The 21,858-nt window shown below is 34.8% G+C and overlaps 4 protein-coding genes and 1 pseudogene across 4 annotated transcripts; 3 read left to right on the plus strand and 2 right to left on the minus strand.

Annotated features, from left to right (window-relative positions):
- Nucleotides 1–884: 884 nt before the first annotated feature.
- LOC121976354 (vitellogenin-like) lies at nucleotides 885–1,523 on the minus strand. Its single transcript, XM_042528484.1, has 2 exons — nucleotides 1,381–1,523; nucleotides 885–1,302 (listed from the first exon to the last, which is right to left on the minus strand). The coding sequence occupies exons 1-2, from the start codon at nucleotides 1,448–1,450 to the stop codon at nucleotides 920–922; spliced, it is 453 nt and encodes a 150-aa protein (XP_042384418.1). The 5' UTR covers nucleotides 1,451–1,523; the 3' UTR covers nucleotides 885–919.
- Nucleotides 1,524–3,338: 1,815 nt separating this feature from the next.
- On the minus strand, nucleotides 3,339–4,861 carry LOC121978625 (annotated as a pseudogene).
- Nucleotides 4,862–8,294: 3,433 nt separating this feature from the next.
- On the plus strand, nucleotides 8,295–13,704 carry LOC121978626 (uncharacterized protein sll0005-like). Its single transcript, XM_042530947.1, has 12 exons — nucleotides 8,295–8,669; nucleotides 8,756–8,905; nucleotides 9,419–9,595; nucleotides 9,727–9,870; nucleotides 10,193–10,298; nucleotides 10,444–10,592; nucleotides 10,671–10,796; nucleotides 11,341–11,484; nucleotides 11,576–11,663; nucleotides 11,997–12,370; nucleotides 12,541–12,864; nucleotides 13,378–13,704. Exons 1-12 carry the CDS (start codon nucleotides 8,442–8,444, stop codon nucleotides 13,702–13,704), a joined length of 2,337 nt encoding a protein of 778 aa, XP_042386881.1. The 5' UTR covers nucleotides 8,295–8,441.
- A 626-nt stretch (nucleotides 13,705–14,330) lies between these two features.
- On the plus strand, nucleotides 14,331–15,630 carry LOC121976355 (protein C2-DOMAIN ABA-RELATED 5-like; the record flags this gene model as incomplete). The annotated part of the gene is made up of 2 exons (XM_042528485.1): nucleotides 14,331–14,474; nucleotides 14,837–15,630. Coding segments are annotated over 2 exons (435 nt in total), but the record flags the coding sequence as incomplete, so codon positions are not given.
- A 743-nt stretch (nucleotides 15,631–16,373) lies between these two features.
- On the plus strand, nucleotides 16,374–21,596 carry LOC121976356 (protein C2-DOMAIN ABA-RELATED 4-like). Its single transcript, XM_042528486.1, has 3 exons — nucleotides 16,374–16,558; nucleotides 20,533–20,628; nucleotides 21,021–21,596. The coding sequence occupies exons 1-3, from the start codon at nucleotides 16,448–16,450 to the stop codon at nucleotides 21,309–21,311; spliced, it is 498 nt and encodes a 165-aa protein (XP_042384420.1). The 5' UTR covers nucleotides 16,374–16,447; the 3' UTR covers nucleotides 21,312–21,596.
- Nucleotides 21,597–21,858: the final 262 nt, after the last annotated feature.

A 21,858-nucleotide genomic window follows, 5' to 3' on the forward strand; every position in this document is an offset into this window, starting at 1 on the left:
AGTGAATTGGAGTGGATTGATAAGTTGAAATGAATATTCTTTAATATAGGGAATGATGGTAAAGTTGAAACTTTTCATGGAAATTTTAGAATAATTTAACGGGAAAAAAATCTCTTTTGAATTTTGCTATTTTATTAACTTATAAAAAGGAGGGAAACAATATTTAATAAGTGTAGGATTGTAAACTAGTCTAGCGGAGTAAAATTTAATGATAATTCAAGCTTAGTCTAAACTGAACTAAATGGTTAAAATAATTATTCTAATTTATTTCATTTGTTTTTTTGAGTTTCAGTTGGGTGATTTAGATATTTCGTGTTTCTAATTAAATTTATTTGATTGTTTGAAAAGTTTATAATTTTAAATTTGATAATAAAATTTATTTTTTATTTTAAAAATTTATTTATTTATTTATTGTATAATGAAAGATTTATTGATAAATATAGTTCATAAATTTTAATCATGAATATTATCCAACAGCTCTTCCGAGTTGACGTAGTTGATATCTTTATAGATGTTTAGTTTGATAGGTTTTGAGGTCTATTCGTAGTGAATACAAAATGACTTAGTGGGTGGCTGACCTCCCAATACTATAAGGATATCATCTTTTTCTAATAAATATTATTCATGAACCGTTAATATATATTCATTTAGTTCTAATTTATTATTCATTTAATTGATTATATTATATTAAACGAATATAAGTAAACTCGTCACACTTGTTTGATTGATTTACAATCCTTTATAAGTGAATAATTTTACAACAACAAAAAAAAAACTGTGATCAATTTTTTTTTTTTTCAAATTAGCACACCTAATTCCTACAAATTGCTCCCTGACATATCGTCCAGTAACTTCTATCTCATCCTCATCATTTTTCCGATCTCTTCTTCTTAATACCGTCGAAAGGGCGCTCGAAGCCTTATTGCTCTTCTCCTCCTTCTCCTTCGCCCTCCTCTATCGCCGCCTTCGCTGCATCGGATCTGGATTCGGCAGATCGGGCCGCCTTCGACCGCGTCGACCCGCCGTTCTGGGAGACCGAGGAGGAGGAGGAGGAGGAGGGACCCCCCTTGGGCTTGCGGCGTTGCGGATTCCTGGGGACGACCGCAGCATCCTCAGCGCTTTCGGCGGCTGACGCCGTGGCGGTCCGGTGCTTCCGCTCGGGTTTGGCCCCCTCAGCCGACGTCGCGTCCCTCGACCGGATGTCGGCACCGACGTTCCGCTGTGGGCGGCGAGGCTTCCGGTCGGATCCTCCATTTCCTCCGGGGGAGCGCTCCTGAGGCGGGGCTTCGCTGGAGTGGGGATCTACCGGCGAAAGCGAGGTGAGGTAAGGCGATGACATTGCTCGAACAGTTTGTGTGCGATAAAAGAGTAGAAATGAACCTGATACGGAGTTGCTTTGGGCAGCGGCGGCGGCGGTGGAGGAAGTCGCCGTCGACCGGAACTCAGTCATCTGGAAGAGGCGATGGAAGACGTCCGTTAGATCGTCGGATCATGATCATACGGCGGAGGATGAAGAAAAATACGGTAAAGTTTCATGACATCTAAACTTTTTTTTTTTCTTCAGCATAGAAAAAAGAAATTTCCATAATATTTTCAAATTTAAAATCACACAAACACGACGAATTTAGAAGACAAGATATTTATATAAGATGTTTTAGATAGAGCCATAAAATAAATTTATGAGGGATTAAATCTAAAGTGTATAATATAATATTATTATGAAAATATATCAATTCTTTTATTTAAATAAGTGGTATCAAAGTAGTTTGAACTATGAATGTGGGGCGGAATAGTGACATTAAAAGGAAGTGAGGGTTCTTAGGGAATGAAAAGTTTAGATAAGTTAACAATGACAGGATGTTTGATAGAAATTTAGAAAAATAAATTTTAAAATTGAAAAAGTAAGGTCAACCGTAATCGGATGTTGGTAGATATTTATAGAGAGATTTGGAAATTGAGACAACGGACTCTTAAATTTAAAAGGATTCTAATCAAACAAAAGGGTATGCTATTTTGATAATTTTTAAACTCTTAATAATTAGTTGGGTTTCTAAAATTTTTGATCAAATAAAAATAATAAATATCTCTGATTTTTAAAAGGAAATTATTGCTAAAATTAAAAAATAGAAAAAAAAACAATTAATAGTACGGATTCTTAAAACATACCCAACTAGGAGAATTGTTAATAGACTGGCCATCACAGCCAATATGCGCCACGTGTTTGACATCTGTTGGATGACCAATTTGCATTTCTTCCTCCTCTTCCTCAGGCACTGCATACATAATTTATCACTTCAAATCATGAAAATAATAAGAATAATACTCATTAATCATAAATGTCTATTTTTATTAATTTCTATTTTATAATAATTTCTTTAAGTAAAATTTCATCTATTATAAAATATATTTATAATAATCTTAGAATTTAAAATAGTGATTCAAACAGATAGATAAATTTAAAATCCTTTTACTTTTAGACTCTGCGTATCAAGGAAAGAAATTATTAATGGGGAAAAAATTGGGAAGAAAAGAGAAAGAACAAATAAAATAAAGTAATTATAATTACGCCCCGTTAATTCTAATTCTTTTGTGTCCCCCATTAGCATGATCCGAGAATGAGACAAACATAACGAATGAAGACATACCAAAGATTTGAGAAAGGTAGCGAAGACCCTTGAAGAGATTCTTCATCTTCATCCCGGTCCCCATGTCGCCTAAACACAATTAACCATAAAAAAACACAACGAATGAAGATCCATAACGAAGAATAAAAAACAAAATTACCTTTCCGAATCCAATTTAATTTATTTCTTCAAAAGAAAACTTATAATCCAGCTAGTTAGATAATTGGCAATTAGAATGAATGGAAAAGAATTGGAAATAGAAAGAATGGAATACACAATGTGGCATCTCTCTTCTCAAACAAGCTGAAAGATTTGCTAGAGGAAGAGATTAAGTGATTAAATTAAAGAGAAAGCAAATTAATCGAAGGATTTTTGTTTTTTATTATTTATTATTTGTTGCTATTTTAGTTTGTGGGAACTAGTACTTTTAATGTCACGGCGCGAAGAGTGGGAGAAAGAGCGGTTGAGAAATTATCTACCGAGTCAACGGGACAAATAATTTTACGGCTATACATGAGTTGAGTTACCAAGTAATTTGTGTTCGAGGTGGAAATAATTCCAAAAATATTTTGGAGTATGGAATTAGATTCTTGGAGTACATATGGAAACATTCGAAATAAAACACTCATAGAACAACTAAAGATCAAACTAACATAGCAGATATTCATCCTAATCACGATACAAAACTCCAGGAGGCAGGGCGGTCTCTTGATATTACAAGAACTCTCGATCCAGAATAATCACCTTTCCTCTACTTCGCCATTGCAAAGGGCTTGAGTAGTCCATCCTCGTCACAGGACTGCTACTCTCCCACTTTGTCACTAATTCACCGTCTCGAATATCATAAGCATTCACAGATTTCTGCCTGGTAGCAGTAGAGAGGAGGAGAGGACCACAAGGATTAGCTTGTACCGCACTGTTGTTGTCCAACAGTTGATGTCGCACACAAATTACTCCACCTTAAGCCAGCATTATTTATCAAACCAGGAGGCATCGTAGATGACCATGGCAATGGGGAACTATTCATTGTATCTCCAATGCAAAATGCTTGTCTACCTCTTGTATAATAATCCCATGAACAAAATCTACATTCAGTAGCATTCCCAGCTGAAGCTGCTACGACATATTTCCCAGAACATCCATCTATACCCGGTGCACGGATTATCCAACAATCACCCCACAAATTGTTGGACACGCCCAATGGTGGTTTGTATTCAGCCTTGAACTGAAACATGGAAAAGTATATTAGTGTGTATCAGAAAATCTAGGAATAAAAGATGTCTATAAGTATTAGAAGTTCGAAGTTTCACCTCATAATTAGTTATGTCGTAGTACGAACAGGATCGGATCCATCATGGTGAGCAAGAAGAACAGCTTCTCCTTCTGAAACAAACCATCCACCAGTCGAAGGCTTCTGCCCTATCTCACATAACTGATCTTTGTAAAATCCCTCGGTTTGTTCATGCAACACCAATGCAGGTTTCTTCTCCATGTCGAAGAATTCTTTGAGTTCAGTTTCCCTTTTGGAAAGTCCACTGGCCATATTCTTTGAAGCATATACTGCTGCAGATGCTTGTACTGTCACATGCTCAGACGCCGAATTCACAACATTATTGCTAGGCTCACATTGCTCAAGATCTAGAGAAGCCAGGAACTTCACTGAAATGGGATTTTCGTCAATAAAACCCGGTGACACATCTTCAAAATCTGAGTCACTGCATCTGAGCAATGGCCTTCCAAAATGCCAGATGAGTTCATGTCTCTTGGTAACTTATCATGCAGAAAGAACCTTGCTTCTACCACTTCTTTTTTTAACTCTCTAACTGTATAGCTCGGAATGCTTGTTCGATCATTTTCACCTGGTGCAAATTTGATTTTATCCTGGCAGTTAGCTTTCATGACTTGACAGAAGCCCTGCTCAGCAACGGCTTTCTCGATTCCACATATTCGGCTCTGGATATCAGAGAGAACCAGATTCGAATCATCTGGGTTATTGCTATGCAATAATTCCTTCCTCCGCTTTATTTCGGATGCTATTTTTTTCAACTTTCCCTTCCAACATTTCTACCTCTAATTCTCCATGAAAAATTCAATAGCTACCTCTTCGCCTTATCTTTAGAGAATTCAGACAACCACTTCCTCTCTTTCTCCATGGAGAATTTCGATAGCAACTTCTTCTCAAAGGTAGAAGATAGAAGATTCCTACTTCCATCGAGAAGGATTAATCTCCTTGTCATCGGCCACTACCTTGCGATTTTGAAAGATGCAACCCCTCTCTTGAGGGCTCTTTGGACAACATCTTGTGAAGGAAAAATTCGGCAACTCTTCCTCATTTTTGGCGAACACTCTTTATCTTCTCGATAAAAAAAATGACACTTGATCTCTAATACGATCAAGTGTTGGAAAGATGACTCTAATCGTGGATCGGAGTAGATGGAGGAAGCACGAGTTCGAGGTAAACGTCAAAGAGCTATTTCATTAAATCTGGAATAGTTGGTGTTATCTTCAAACAAAGGTCACTCTCAAGTATGTTTTTACTTATGTTTTGATTCATATGTTTATTGATGCTTAAGTTAATAATATTATTTAGGTTATGTTTGAATGATCTAATTAAATATTTTTATATGTCTAAATAAAAAACTAAAATTGATATTAGATGAATCAATTTGATAATTTATCTTAGATATGCATTATAGATATTATTTGCATATTTAAATTATAATACATGATAATTTATCTTTAATATGCATTATGGATATTATTTGTATATTTAAATTATAATACATGCGTAGATTAAATACCATACTTATATTTTTTTTTAAAAAAAAATCATGCAAACACTTTTTTGATTTAATTGTTAAATCATAAAAGAAAATTTTAATACGCGAAAATTTTAATTTTCTGCTGCATATAAGAATGTTTAAATACTATATATAAATTTTGAATTCATTCTAATAGGGTTGAGAAAAAATTATAAAGAATTTTTTTAAATAATAATTTTTTATATTTTCCAAGCAAAGGAGATTTTATGGACTAGAAGAGGATCCCTTTTAATATATTGATGGAAATTAATGATTTCTATTTATAAAATAGATAAAATTGTTAATTTTTATTAATGTAGGTAAATTGATCATCCTCTAGTATTGATGTGTGGGTTGAAAAAAAATATATTTAGAGGTTTAACCGGATATGCCCTAAGTCAGTTTAAGGAATCACATTGGCCAATGGTTGGCCGCCAACTCATTAAATCAATCGTCAACAACAGAAAATTGAGTGAGAAAATTCACAGGAAATCTACTTTTTAGTTTACCATCCGCGGCGCTAACTCGGGTCCGCCATTGAGTTCCAGCGTCAGCAAACTAAGAAACAAGAACAGTGGAGGTCCTCTTGTCAACGTGGCCCCCACTTAAGTCGTCAATCAAGTCAACTTACGCTTCTCCATGTGTTTCCCATGGGACAAGGCCACGTGGCACGTGTTCCGCTCACATAAAATAAAGGAGAGGAAATATCAAATATAATTCAAAAATTTTGTTTTCGATATAATTCCGACAAAAAATAGAAATAGCGAAGGCCGCAAGTTTGGGCCTTGAACATCCGGACAAGACTGTTGCTGTAGAGTGGAAACACGGATTGATACTTTTCCTATTAACCGTCGGATCTGCCTAGCGGTATTCTACTCCCGAGGAATCTCTACGAAAACCTATTCAACACCGAGTATGAAAAAAATAATAATCAAAAAGCACCATTTTTATTCATATAATTAAAAGAATATCTCTCTTTTTAAAATTTATCAAAGTAATATTTAACTTATAATTGAATATCATAAATACTTTTTTTTGTTTCATTTTAAAATTACTTTTATCTAGCTACAAAATAACTCCAACTTTGAAGGGATTAAATCGGCCAAAAATAAAGAATCTGTTTAGATATCAAATAATAGGTAGGGTTATATTTTAATATTTTTTTTAAAAAATAATATTTATGTGAATCTTAAATAAAATGAATATCTTAAAAGACAACTCCAAATTTTATGCATATTAATCGGGCATCTATGTAAATTAAAAAAACTTTTTTTTCCCATTATTTAAGAGGACGGATTCTCTGGTCTGTAATTTACGGACCAGAGGATGATCTATTTTTTTAGACTTTTAATTTGGATGTATTCAACCTATTTAAAGGTGGAGTCTATCCAAATTAAGGGTCCTCATGTAATGAATATCTCCGGGTTCATAATTTGTGAATCAGAGGATCGTGCTGATTATTTAGAAGGATGAGAAAAAAATTTACTAAGATTTTTTTTTTTTCATTTTAAGAGAATAATAGACTACTCGATATTTTTACTATTCATTTATTATAAAATAATTGGTAGATAAATTTAAGATATTTTTTTATCCGTCCAAATTAAACATTCAAGAGAATAGAACTAATTTTCTTTCATTTCTCACATTTTTTTTAAAAAAAAAGTTTCTTACACCGGTTGTGAGAGGTTAGGGGTGTAAATAAATCAAGCCGCTTATGAATTATTCGAAGCTTGATAAAATTTTATTTGAACTTATTTAATAAGACTTATTAAAATAAATAAACCAAGCTTATGTTTCACAATACTTGACTCGTTAGTTTGTGAACATATTCATTAGGAATCTTATGAATCAATTTTAAAATGAAAAAATAATAGTTTTGATATTAAATTTATAAATTTTACACTCTATTTATGAAAAATATAGACAAATATATTAAATTTATACATTAGAATAAATTATAAATTTTAATAAAAATATTATAATTTTCTTTAAATATATAATTATATTTTTAATAAATATTTAAATTTATTAAAATCGACTCTATAAAAATTTAAATAAACTTGTAAATTATGAATATATTTGTTAAATAAAATATGAGTTCGACATAAATTAAATTTAAATATTCAAGAATTTAATTCAGCTCAACTCGATTTCACCCTTACGAGTAGGGATGTAAACAAGCTGAACCGAGCCAAATAGTATTAGGCTTGAGCTCGGCTCGTTTAAGTTATATTCGGGCTCGAGCTCGTCTCGAGCTCGAATCGAGCTTTTATCACAAGGCTCGAGCTCGGTTCGTTTTAAAATTATCAAGCTCATGAATAGTTCGAACTTGGCTTGTTATTAGTTCGATTATCAAAGTTAACGAGTCTAACTCGTTTTCGGGCTCGTTTAGAGTTCATTTTGGACTCGTTTTAGAGTTCGTTTTTTGCTCATTTAAAGTTCATTTTAAAATTCGTTTTAGAGCTTATTTTTGGCTCGGTTTAAGGCTCGTTTTTTACTCACGAGCCTATAAATGAACATGCTCACGAGCTCATGAGCCGAATATCCTTAAGCTCGAGCTCGGCTCGATAAAACTGTCGAGCTCGAAATCGAGCTCGAGCTCGATTCGATAAGATAAACAAACGAACTCGAACGAATTTTTTATCGAAATGAACTCCGAATAACTCGTGAGCCGTTTGATTTATTTACATCCTTACTCACTATAAGCCTATGCGGCCCTATGCAATCAACGTGGACAACCTTACATGACGCGACCACCTCACACGGTTTTGGCATGACCGCCGTCGATGAAATTCTTTTCTTTTTCCCTTCTTCAACTCGAAGTAAACAATAGAAATTTAAAAAGCGCCCTTTTTGGTCGGAGCGGTTATAGTGTAAGTGTTCCGGCGGGACAAAGTATTGCTTCAGCACTTGCTCCATTGCGTTAGCACGAACCGATGCTTTAGCTTTGCGGTGGAAGCACCGCCGACGTTGTCTTCTCCGAGAGAGATCGAGAGAGAGAGCTTGGATTTCTCAGATGGAGGTGTCGATTCAACTCTCCGGTTGCGGGATCGATCCCTTCCGCTGCTTACCGTCGTCGTCGGCGGCCTTTCCGCATCGGAGGACCTGCCAACATCGACCGGTTCATCTCAAATCTGGGCTTCCCCGTTTCGGAGTCTTCGCCGTGGCTACGAAGCCTTCCTCTTCGTCTTCTACTCCTTCCAGTTCCGTCTCGCTCGGTTCAGTCAGTGGCGTCGCCTCGAATGTAAGATGATTTCAACTTTTTGTGTTTATTAATTTTACATCACGGAGATTGAGGATTGGCTGTGGTTTTTTGATGGGGATTGGTAGAGGTTCGGCAACGTATCGGAGGAGATCAAAAAGGTGAGGAAGCAAATGGAGGAGGACGAGCAATTGGCCACTCTGATGAGAGGACTCCGAGGTCAAAATCTCACCGATGTGCAGTTTGCTGACGAGAACATCAGGCTTCAATTAGTTGAGGTGCGTTTTCTATGGCCGACACTTTGAGATTTGCCTTAGTTCGGTCTTCTTTTGTGAACATCAATGATGATGATTGATTTGAAATTAGGAGTGAGGTAGGCTTGCTTAGAGCTCAACGGAGGGATACAATTTGATAAAAGTATCAAGATACAAGTGATTCTGGTCATCGTAGATGTGTGTGATTTGTAGATACCTTGGACCAGCAACAAATTATGATTTCTATGCACTGATAGAAGTGATATATGGTGTAGAATTTCACCATAAACTGCCTTTCTGACATTTTCTTCTTATTCTTCTGACTATAATTGTCCATAGAAAAAGAAAAGAAGTACTTTTTCAAGTTGTTTAATCTCCAAGGATAGTCCAATTTCATCCTTAAGGAATGACCCTCAAGTTGTTACTTCTCTTTTAGTCAAGACATGTGGACTTCTTGACAAAAACATCAAACTATATTCTTTAAGATACTGAGATGGCAGTGAAATTATTTTAACAGCTATTGTTTTATTTGTTTAGGTACCAGATGTAACCAATGGTGAAGCATTGCCACTTGTGTATGATCCCGACATTATATCGTCCTACTGGGGCAAGCGCCCTAGAGCAGTTGCCACACGCATCGTGCAGCTTCTATCTGTGGCCGGTGGTTTTCTGTCTCACATAGCTTCAGATTTGATTAACAAGAAAATCAAAGAGGTAAAGCCATTGACAAATCTAAACGTTTCATTTGACTTCCTTGGTGCATGTTTTCAGTACTTGCACAGAAAGCACCATTTTTGAATCAACTGTTTGTTTCTGAAACATTTCATGTTTTTTTCCCTTGTCAGAATGAGGTTGCTCGAGCTATTGAATTAAGAGAAATAGTGACATCTTTAGGCCCAGCTTATATAAAACTTGGGCAAGCTTTGAGTATTCGACCAGATATATTATCTCCTGCTGCAATGACTGAGCTGCAAAAGCTATGTGATAAGGTAATGTAGTTATATTCATTCTGGCTTTCATAAATATCATGGACCAGAACATTGACACCTTGTGCTTAGTATCTGTACCAGTAGATGTTATAAAATTTACACATATATATTTCAATAGCATTTTTCTTCTCAGTTTGTATAATTACTTTATGTTTTATTTCCCAAGAGCATTTTGAACTATATGGTATACATTGTGGTTTTCACGGTAATATTGTTTTCCGAAGCTGTTCCAATATTTCATGATACCTTTATATGGATAATTGGATATCTTTATTTTTTTTACTCGACTTTCTAAAACTAATATTTCTTGTTGACATTTCAGGTTCCTTCATTTCCTGATGATGTAGCAATGGCACTAATCGAAGAAGAACTTGGCCAGCCTTGGTATAACATCTACTCTGAACTGACTTCATCTCCAATTGCTGCTGGTAATGCAAAGCTTTGATTTTTTTTTGTTTCCCTTTCAAAATTTCCTGTCTTTCTAGAGAAGAATTTTTGTAGCAATACCCTTTTTCTTTTATCTTCATTTTCACATATGGTATTGAACTATCATATGGTAATGGGATTATGCAGCATCATTGGGGCAAGTATACAAGGGCCGTTTGAAAGAAACTGGCGATTTGGTGGCTGTCAAAGTACAAAGGCCTTTTGTTTTGGAAACTGTTACTGTAGATCTCTTCATTATACGCAAATTGGGATTGTTTTTGCGAAGATTTCCTCAGGTAACTAGGTGGCTATTCAGGTTGCTTCCATTTAAACATGGAAATTATACTGTATTTACCTTTTCTTTTAACCTTCAGGTTTCTCTTGATGTTGTTGGTTTGGTTGATGAATGGGCCGCTCGCTTCTTTGAAGAGCTTGATTATGTGAATGAGGGAGAAAATGGTACTCGCTTTGCTGAAATGATGAAGGAAGATCTTCCTCAGGTACCTTGTTGCATTTACTTAATTGAGTTGCGTGAAGAATCCCCTGCACAAAAATATGAATTCATATTTAGCTCCAAAATTATTTTCTCCATCTTAGTTTTTTTTTTTCACTTTCATCAATGTACTATTGCAAAAGAAGGAGCAGTCCCTTCATACCTATCTTTCCATGTCATATTTCATTTCTTCATTCATTGTATTCAGTCTCCCACTGGTAGGGCTGGGACCTGCCTAGAAGCCCAATCTGTGCAAAGATTATAATGTGGAAGTTCTGACATTTGCCTCAAGAAGATATTTATAGTATCTTTATTATATTTGTTATTTTTTGTTGGTGCCAAGCCTCTTGTTTAAACATTTATACCGTCACTGATGAATATTTTTCAGTTTGTTGGTCTGAAATACTTTTGCTCAATTCTTTCTTACAGAAGCAGTGCTTTCTAATGCCTTAATTATTACTAAAAAAATGTATTTTTAAATTTTTACCAGTTGCCAACAAATTGCTCAATCAACACGTGGTTAGTTGATCTTAATGCTTTTAGTTTTTCAGGTGGTCATACCAAAGACTCACCATAAATACACGTCGAGGAAGGTACTTACTACCCAATGGATTGAAGGAGAAAAACTATCTCAAAGTACTGAGACTGATGTTGGAGAACTGGTTAGTGTTGGAGTTATTTGCTACCTAAAGCAGGTTAGTTTATGGCTGGTATGATAGTTTGAGATATGATAGATGGTTCAATAGGTTATGCATTTAATTGATAAACGGCTATGTTGATCGGCAGTTGCTTGATACTGGCTTCTTTCATGCTGATCCTCATCCTGGGAATATGATTCGTACATCGGATGGGAAGTTGGCTATACTTGACTTTGGTAATCTTCTATTCTAGATTGGAAGTTTTGTAGATATTCTTGTACCATATATCATTGGTATAGTAACTTCCTTATGACTAGTATAAGAAACATAATCATTAGGTTTATTGATAAGCACATGTTCTAGGGATACAAACACATTGAGAGTTATGATATCGATGACTCCAAATCTTTGGGGTTTCAATTTTGTTCTGATCTATCACATTCACTTGGTTTTGCGGTCATCTGCATCTTTTCTTAGCCTTTTTTTTTCAGTTGGACCTGCTTTAGATTTGTTTTTAATATCCTTTCCCATAATTGGGAAAAATTGATACATTGACTTTGGTCTATCAGGCCTTGTGACAAGGTTGACTGATGACCAGAAGTATGGTATAATTGAAGCAATAGCACATCTGATTCATCGTGACTATGATGAAATCGTCAAAGACTTCGTAAAGCTTGATTTCATTCCTGAGGGGGTCAATTTGGAGCCAATCTTGCCAGTGCTTGCCAAAGTTTTTGATCAGGCCCTTGAAGGAGGGGGTGCAAAAAACTTTAACTTTCAGGAATTTGCATCAGATTTGGCTCAAATTACTTTTGATTACCCTTTCAGAATACCACCATATTTTGCTCTAATTATTAGAGCAATTGGAGTACTAGAAGGGATTGCCCTGGTTGGAAATCCGGATTTTGCAATTGTAGATGAAGCATATCCATATCTAGCTCAGGTATATAATCTTGTCTATCTATTTCGGCATTACTTTCTATATGGCAATATCTGGTGATAGGTTGAATCTGTGCTTCCTGAACGACATTCTTTTGTGATTTAATTTTGTTGTTTAATACAACTGTGGAGAGTTCAGCTTATTAAATTTGTTTTTCATTTTTATTGGAGCAGAGACTTTTAACAGATGAGTCGCCAAGGTTAAAGAAGGCACTGCGATATATGATATATGGTAAACGTGGAGTCTTCAATGCAGAGAGATTCATCGATGTCATGCAAGCCTTCGAGAATTTCATCAGCGCTGCAAAAAGTGGTGGTGGTGAGAACCTAAATGGAAATATGGCAGGTCTTGGTTCTTTGCAGGATCAATCAGGTTTCCTTGTACCAATATTTCCATCGGCTGTGTCTCAACCAGCACAGCCTGTCAAAACAAGGGCTGCTCTTATATTTTTGCTATCCGATAAAGGCAATTTCTTCAGAGAGTTCATTCTAGATGAGGTAGACTTCACTGAAACTAATCAATCCATGTTACTCAAAGCATCTTTTCGAGTCAAATATATGACGACCATACTTATGTCTCGAGTAGTATTGTTTTAGATCATTGCTCCTTGCTAATATGTTGGCTTCCTAGGTTTCTTGAATGCTATACTTCTCTACTTTTAATTGGTGAAGCTTGTTTTAACATTCATGTGATTGTCCATGCCATCAAGTTGTGTTTATCCAACTATTTCAGATCAGATGTATGAATCTTAGCTCTACATTGACAGCCATTATCACTAGTAATATTGAAATCAACTAATTCATTAATAATTAAATTCACTTTACTAATATTTTCGTTGATCTTCCTCTACGCCTTCCACCTTCCACTCTAAATAGATACAATACTTATATCTATTAAATTTATTTGTTGTGTTTGAAGATGCTGATATCATTTTGAATACATTTTTTCTCATTGTATCATCTATTAGTACACTAGCTTTCAATTTGAACTGTTTTGTCAATCTTGTGTAGGTTGTTAAAGCAATTGATGCAGTCTCCCGAGAGCAGTTGGTCCAGATCGCTGCAACTCTAGGAATTGGGAATTCAGTCCCAATCTTTAGTATGATTGCTGTTTTTTTTTCCTCAAAAGATCATTTCATTGGATCACGTATGCCACATCTTGTACTTCTTTCTTTGAACATGGTGATCAACTATTCTCTAGCTGTTGGATTTCAGTGGGAGGATCATCACTTTAGCTTAGGACTTTTCAAAATCTTCCCAGTTCAAAGTTTCTCATCGAATGATGGGATGGGAAGAGGGTATGAAGGAAAGAGCAGACTACATCTAGTGGTTTTATAGGTTTGTGTGAGTTTAGGCTTGTAGGAATATGCTATCATTTGAAGGAACTACTTGTGGTATGAGCTAGCTTCTTGCATACTGCCATAGCTTTATGGAGAGAGATCTAGGGACAGAACAGACACTTGCTTGATGTAATTCATCCTTTCATTTTGTATCTTTCCATCTCCATATTTCATTTTAGGCTACACCTCTATTCCTTAAAGAAACACTTTATTCTTTTGATGATCATGAAATTAATGAATGACTTCTTCCTGCTTTGGCATGTAAGTTAATTTAGTTAGTTGATTTGGCACTTCCGGTTATATATGCCGTTGAGCACCAATTGAAAAGATTCTTCCTATAAGATGGTCATCTGTCAGATGGACACACTATTGCTTGATTTTGAAGAAATTGTTTCTCGAAACCTTCATTTTGACTGAATTTCCTATATGTTAGATAGAACAGTTTCGCCTTGTACTAGTTCAGATACACAATTATTGGTAAATACAAATTCTTCTAAACTAGGTTGTTTATGAGTGTACAGTTAGCAATCTTATGATCGTCGACGGAGAAAAAAGAAAGTTACATAGCAATCTTCTTTGGGTTGTATCCTGGGTGTTGCGTTGTATAATTAGTGAAATATTTCTTTAATTTTTTTTGCCATTGATCGTTTTGTTTATTTACTTTATTTCCAGAAATTGAAGACAAGTGTAAAAAAGAATGATGTTAATCCAGTTTGGAACGAAGATCTGACTCTTGCTGTCTCGGATCCTATTCAACTACTTAAGCTTGTAAGTATCTACTAAGAAGCTTACCCTTGTGATTCCTAAACTATTTAATGATTTGATATTACTTTTCACTGACCAAATAAGTAGTGGGCTTCAAATTGTTCTCAAGTCATTAGGGATTGTAAGTATCTATAAGAGGCTTGCCCTTGTGATGCCTAAACTACTAAATCAATTCGATATGACTTTCCTTGTACCAAATAAATAGTTAGTTTTAACTTACTATTTCTTCTTTTGTCTAGAGGAGAGGCATATTTTCTATGTAATAAACTCACTGTCACGAATCTAAAGTAACAATGTACTTGGATATTCCTTTATAGGATATATAGCCAGATAGATTGCTGATTCTCATTGGCGTGTTCTTGTAGCAAATTTTCGACAAGGACACATTTAGCCAAGATGACAAAATGGGCGATGCGGAGATCGATATCCTTTCATTTGTAGAGGCAACAAAGTTGAACTTATCCAACATCCCTAATGGCACTGTGATCACCACCGTGAAGCCCAACCGACACAACTGCTTGGCCGACGAGAGTACCATTGTTTGGAAAGATGGCACAGTTGTTCAAGACATTATTGTCAGGCTAAAAAATGTAGAGAGTGGCGAATTGGAACTGCAGTTGTCGTGGATCAATCTATCCCAAGCTTCAGGGTCGTAAGCTGCTTGATTCTGTGAATGATGAAATACTTTTGTTTTGCTACCCCAAGTACAACGTTTGAATCAATTCGACAAGCATCCGCTATCTATTTTCATTGTTGACTTGTTAGCTCCAGTCGTAGAAGCAATGTGTTCAGTGGAAATGTCAAATAAACCTTTGAGTATGTTCCTCTAATTGTTTTGTTTTCACCTGAAAATCAGAGGATGAGCAGGTTGTGTATCGATCTTTCAGAAGAAGATTAGGATCTTTTACGATCTTCAGTTATCTGTCCTGTCATGGACTCACTTCGACAGTTGATGATTGACATCCCATCGCATCGAGAACTAGGTTTGCTAATTGTTATTTATGTATGTAGCTCTTGCTGAACTCTAGAACTTAAGTGATCTTGAAAATGTAACTCCATGCTATAAGGCAGTGGCTAATAGCTTCGATGACCATGAACTAAGCAGTTGTTTGTTATTTACTCTGCAGTAAAATTTATCATGGGTCAAAATTTGGTTCTATGTCGGTCAAAATTTTGTTCTATGTCGATTAGAGAATGAAATTTACATTATTTTAAAAATAGCCTTATTAGATATCTTAAATGCCCTTAAAGTTTGTTAAAATCCAAATACTCCTTAATATTTTAGGTAGATATATTTTAATGATAAATTATTTTTTATAATACATTTTAACATGATTCAAACTCTAGAGAGTATTTTTGAAAAAACAATCAATATAAGGGTAGTTTTGATGATTTGATCAGCCTAAATATAAATTAAATTGATAATTTTTTATGTATATTTGGTGTTCAGTTTGAAATTGCTAATAAAAAATAAATATAAATTAATAAAAAAACTATTAAATAAAAAAATAGCAATAATATTTAATTAGTATAAAAAATTGATTTGGTTTGATTTGATTTGGTTTGTTGAATAAGATTGTAGATGTGTCTTAATCCTAGACCGGATCCAATCTAATCCCTTGTTGGAGGTCAACGGTTTTGGTGAGCTTTCAATTTTTCCGGTCCAATCGGTTTTGTTCTCTCATATAATATTCTTCAAGTCTCGAGCAATACGACAGGTCAAACTCGGTTTAGATTAAACAAACCGGAATAATTGTCCGATGGTTGAATAAATAAACCACGCGAGATAGACCGTGTGCGTGCATCTTTGACCGGGTTCAGTCTAATCACATGTTGGAGGTCAACAGTTTGGGTTTGTTCACTCGGTTTAAATTAGTCAAACCGGAACAATTATCCGATGGATAAATAAACCCAGCGAAATGGACCTCCCCTGTTGACTCATCCTCCTCTTCTCTCGCTGTCGCTGTGGAGGATCCATGGAGCATCTGCTGGGGCTCATCAAGCTGCGGGTGGCGAAGGGCGTCAACCTCGCCTACCGAGACGCCACCGGAAGCGACCCCTACGTCATCGTCCGTATGGGAGGCCAGGTCACAGCCGCTCAAACTTGCCAGATCAATCTCTTCTCAGCTTCATTCATCGATTTCGTGTGCAAAATGATATATATATATATATATCTCTCTCTATCTTTTTTTTCGTTGCAATCCTCATCGTTATACTTCTAGGCGCATAGCTTATCATCACTAATCAAACGCCTTAATCACGTTGGAAGATCAGTATAGCGAGTTTCTATCCTTGTTTCCCTATTTGGCTGCAAATATTGAGCATATACTTCCTGAAATGAATTGTTGTTGAAACATCAACAGAGATTGTAATCATAGAAACACAATTTCTTTAAGATGTTTTTTTTTAAAAAAAAAATTGTTTATTGAAATAGTTTATGAATGTTTTTGTTGGGTAATTAACCCTAAGAAATGTCTTACTTTGTCTCTTATATGTGTTAGCTTTATGCCTTTGAACCAGGGTCGGCCCTGACTTTTAGGGGCCCTTGGCGACAAGAGAAAATGGTCCTCTATAGGAATTTTTTTTACTAACGTACAATTTGAATAGAGTTTAATAGAAAACTTAAAAATCAATATATTTCATTTAAAATATGATAAACTCCATATAAAATATATTTCTCAAGATTCTTTAAAAAGTGTATGTTTCCCAAGTTTCTCAAAAAAGTGCAATACCTACAAATACAAAAAAAAGAGTATAAAATAATCATTGAAAAAATCTAAATCTTTAGCATTTTGAGAAGCAAAATCAACAATAAGATCTTTAAAATCAAGCTTTTCTAATACCTAATTTTCGATGCATAAAATTGTCAAGTCATTTATATTCAAATCATTATCATCATTTTCTCTCAATTCTTCGTGCTCACTCGTTGCATGATTATGATCATCGTTTTCTCTCAATTCTTCCTACTCATTGATTGCATGATCATTTAGTTCTTCTCGATTACTCAATTGTTGCTCATTTGTTGCATGATCATTTAGTTCTTCTTGACTTTCTTCTTGTAATTCATCAATTGAATCTTCAATTGAAGAGCCATCTTTAAAAAACTTATGAAAAACACCTTTGTTAGTTTTAATAAGTTGTTCCACTCTTTTTTTTTCTAACTCCGAAATTGATATTTCTTTGGAAACATGTTTGTACTACAAATTTCAAATGTAAAAATAAAACACACAAAACTAGCAACAAAGCTAGCAATGAAACAAACACAAGCAAGCAACAAAGCTAGCAATGAAACAAACACAAGCAGTGAAAATAATAGTGAAAGAGCAATAAAGCTTGGTTTGTGCTTGAAGCAATCAACATAATCTATTTTATAGTGATTAAAACTGGGATGATTTATTTTAACTCTTTCACATCTGCAAGAAAAATCATAAAATATTGGACTCCAATACAATATTAAAAATTAATATTGAATATTGACAATAAGAAAAAATATAGATAAGTAGATAACTTACGTAAGTTTATATATTGATGAAACTAAAATTTATATTGGAGAATAGACTTTTTTTATTTAATTAGAAGAAATACAAAAGAGAAGAAGGGAAGAAATTAGCGTTCATGATTCAAACTTTACTCTTCAGAGTATTCCGACTTCTATAAACAAATTAATGAAGAAAGAGTTGTACATGAAATACAATCTTGGAAAGGAAAAAAAGAATCGTTTACATTTCTTATTTTTTTCTTTCTTTAGATTTTTTTAATGAAAAATATTTTTTTTTACCTTTATTAAAACAATCCAACAATATATATATTTTTGGACCTTTAATAAAATAATCCAATAAAATATTTTTTTACCTTTATTAAAACAATCCAACAATATATATATTTTTGAACCTTTATTAAAATAATCTAATAAAATATATTTGTTGGGTTTTTATTAAAACAATCTAATTATATATAATATATATTGTATATGCATGTCAAATTTGGGGCCCCTAAAAATCAGGGGCCCTAGGCCGTCGCCCCCGATGACATGCCTCAGGGTTGGCCCTGCTTTGAACCTTTAGCAAATCTTCTCAGACCATATTTATGATAATGTGTTTGTTTGAATCAGGGTCTATGACTTATGTTTCATCTTATTTCTTCACAAGAATCTGCATTTTGGTCTTATCAAACAGTTATACACTAAACCAAGTATTTTTACTGCTTCCATAAAGTAATTTAGATTCTAAAGTACTTGTGGCAATAGGTACCCTATAATCGAGTATTTGTGGGTACCCAACTCGTATTATGCTTAACAATGGTTCGGGTGTGATTAGGATTGTTTAAAATTAAAAGTAGCCATTGACACATGCATGTATGATGTATCTGCATATTTTGCTCATTTAAGTTGGGAACCTATTTATCATCTAGAGTATGTATTTTAATGAGTTTGGGTAGCAGATATTTAAGTGGATACATGTTCGAAAAATGCCCAAACTAGCAGATTCTAACCCATTGTCATCCCTACTTCTAGGATGCCTAATTCTTTTGCTTAAATTATATGCAATCTGGTCTTCTCAATACGTATCAAACACGACAACCCACATCCAACTTAGATTTATACATTCTTCAAAATCTTCTGAATATCTTATACTTCTGTTTGATATGTTTGGTTTGTTGGAATAGTATACTGTTTTTGATGAATTTTGATGGAACAAATGCCCCTACATTGGGCTCAAAAAATAGACTTAGAATTCAGACTCTTCCTTTTAGTTCACGCTCTTTTAGTTATTTCTCCCATCCATCTAAGTAACACTTACTCCGATTCATCAAATTTGTTAATTTTCAAATAAATCTTTCAACTCATGCATCTCTTTTATGGCCGGTGAAACCCTTCACATCATCATCCTCGCATTGATACTTGATAGTTAACTAATAAAACCATTACTGTATGTGGTAGGACTGAAATCATAACTACTCGACATATATGCTTCATTGGAATGGACAAATGTTTTGGATAGCTGTTGAATGAAAAGCACTGTAAGTTAAGATGTCCTTTTGAACTGGAAGTCTTCCACTGGCTCCTCTTGGCAAGCAGGCTTCTAACTAAATGTGTTTTTTTTCCTCGAAAGATTATTTCACTGGATCCCATACGCCACATTTTGTACTTCTTCCTTTGAACATGGTGATCACCTATTCTCTAGATGTTGGATTTCAGGAGGATCATCACTTTAGCTTAGGACTTTTCCATTTCTTCCCAATTCAAAGTTGCTCATCGAATGATGGGATGGGAAGAGGGTGTGCAGGAAAGAGCAGACTGCATCTAGTAATTTTTTAGGTTTGTGTGTGTTTTGACTTGTAGGAATATTCTAGCACTTGAAGGAACTACTTGTGGTATATGAACTAGCTTCTTCCATACTGTCATGGCTTTATGGAGAGAGATTTAGGGACAGAACAGATGCTTGGCTGATGTAATTCATTCTTTCGTTTTGTATCTTTACACCTCCATATTTCATTTTAGGCTGAACCTCTATTCCTTAAAGGAAACATATTACTCTTCTGACGATCATGAAATTAATGAATGACTTCTACCTGTTTTGGCGTGCAATTTAATTTAGTTAGTAGATTTGGCACTTTCAGTTATATATGCTGTTGAGCACCAATCGAAAAGATTCTTCCTATAAGATGGTCATTTGTCACATGGACACACTATTGCATGATGTTGAAGAAATTGTTTCTCAAAACCTTCATTTTGACAGAATTTCCTATATGTGAGACAGAACAGTTTCCTATGAGATGGTCATTTGTCACATGGACACACTGTTGCATGATGTTCAAGAAATTGTTTCTCAAAACCTTCATTTTGACAGAATTTCCTATATGTGAGACAGAACAGTTTTGCCTTGTACTACTAGTTCATGAGTGTATGTACAGTTAGTAACCTTACGATCGTTGGTGGAGAAAGAAGAAAGTTACACAGCAATCTTCTTTGGGTTGCATTATGGGTGTTGCATTGTATAATTGATGAAATATTTCTTTCATTTTTTGCCATTGATCGTTTGTTTATTCACTTTATTTCCAGAAATTGAAGACAAGTGTGAAGAAGAACAATGTTAATCCAGTTTGGAACGAAGATCTGACTCTCACGGTCTCGGATCCTATTCATCCACTTAAGCTTGTAAGTATCTACAATGAAGCTTGCCCTTGTGATACTTAAACTACTTAATGACTTGATATTACTTCCCGTCGACCAAATAAGTAGTTGGCTTCAAATTGTTCTCTCTTAGACAATAGGGATGGTGAATATCTATAAGAAGCTTTCCCTTGTGATGCCTAAACTACTATATCAATTCAATATCACTTTACCTGAACCAAATAAATAGTTATTTTTAACTTGATATTTCTTCCTTTGTCTATAGGAGAAGCATATTTTCTACATAATAGACTCACTGATATGAATGTAAAGTAACAATGTTACTTCTACTGTACCCAGTTAAATTCAAATTTAGACATTCCTTTATAGGATACATAGCAGATAGATTGCTGATTCTCATTGACGTGTTATTGTAGCAAGTTTTCGACAAGGACCTATTTAGCCGAGATGATAAAATGGGCGATGCAGAGATCGATATCCATTCATTTGTAGAAGCAACAAAGCTGAACTTATCCAACATCCCTAATGGCACCGTGATCACCACCGTGAGACCCAACCGACACAACTGCCTGGCCGACGAGAGCGCTATTGTTTGGAGAGATGGCACAGTGGTACAAGACATTATTGTCAGGCTCAAAAATGTAGAGAGCGGGGAATTGGAACTGCAGTTGTCATGGATCAATCTATCGCAAGCTTCAGGCTCGTAAGCTGCTTGATTCAGAGAATGATGGAATACTTTTGTTTTCCTACCCTATAGCATAGGTACAGCATTTGGATCAATTCGATCAGGCACTCCCTATCTATTTTCATTTTCCAGAGTGATGAAATACTTCAGGTTTGTAAGCTTCAGCTGTAGAAGCAATGTGTGCAGTGGAAATGCCAAATAAACTGAGTATGCTCCTGTAATATTTTGTTTTCACCAGATAATCAGAGGATGAGCAGGTTGTGTATTGATGTTTCGGAAGAAGATTGGGATCTTTTATGATTTTCAATTTTCTGTCCTGTTGTGGATTTACTTCGAGAATTGATTAGCGACTTCTCTTTTGTTGGGGTTCAATCTAAATCATACATTGAAAAGATTTGATAAAGATTATGGGTTAAAATGATGGATGATATTTTCATTGGAGATGTTTTGGGGAGAATTTAAAAGTAAAGCCACGAAGACCTAAGTCCAAAATGAATAATATTTAAGTTAATAAAAAATATTTTTATATAAATATATTTAATACATAATAATTATAATTAAATTGAATT

Source organism: Zingiber officinale, chromosome 4B (assembly GCF_018446385.1).
Source record: "Zingiber officinale cultivar Zhangliang chromosome 4B, Zo_v1.1, whole genome shotgun sequence".
NCBI classification, from domain to species: domain Eukaryota; kingdom Viridiplantae; phylum Streptophyta; class Magnoliopsida; order Zingiberales; family Zingiberaceae; genus Zingiber; species Zingiber officinale.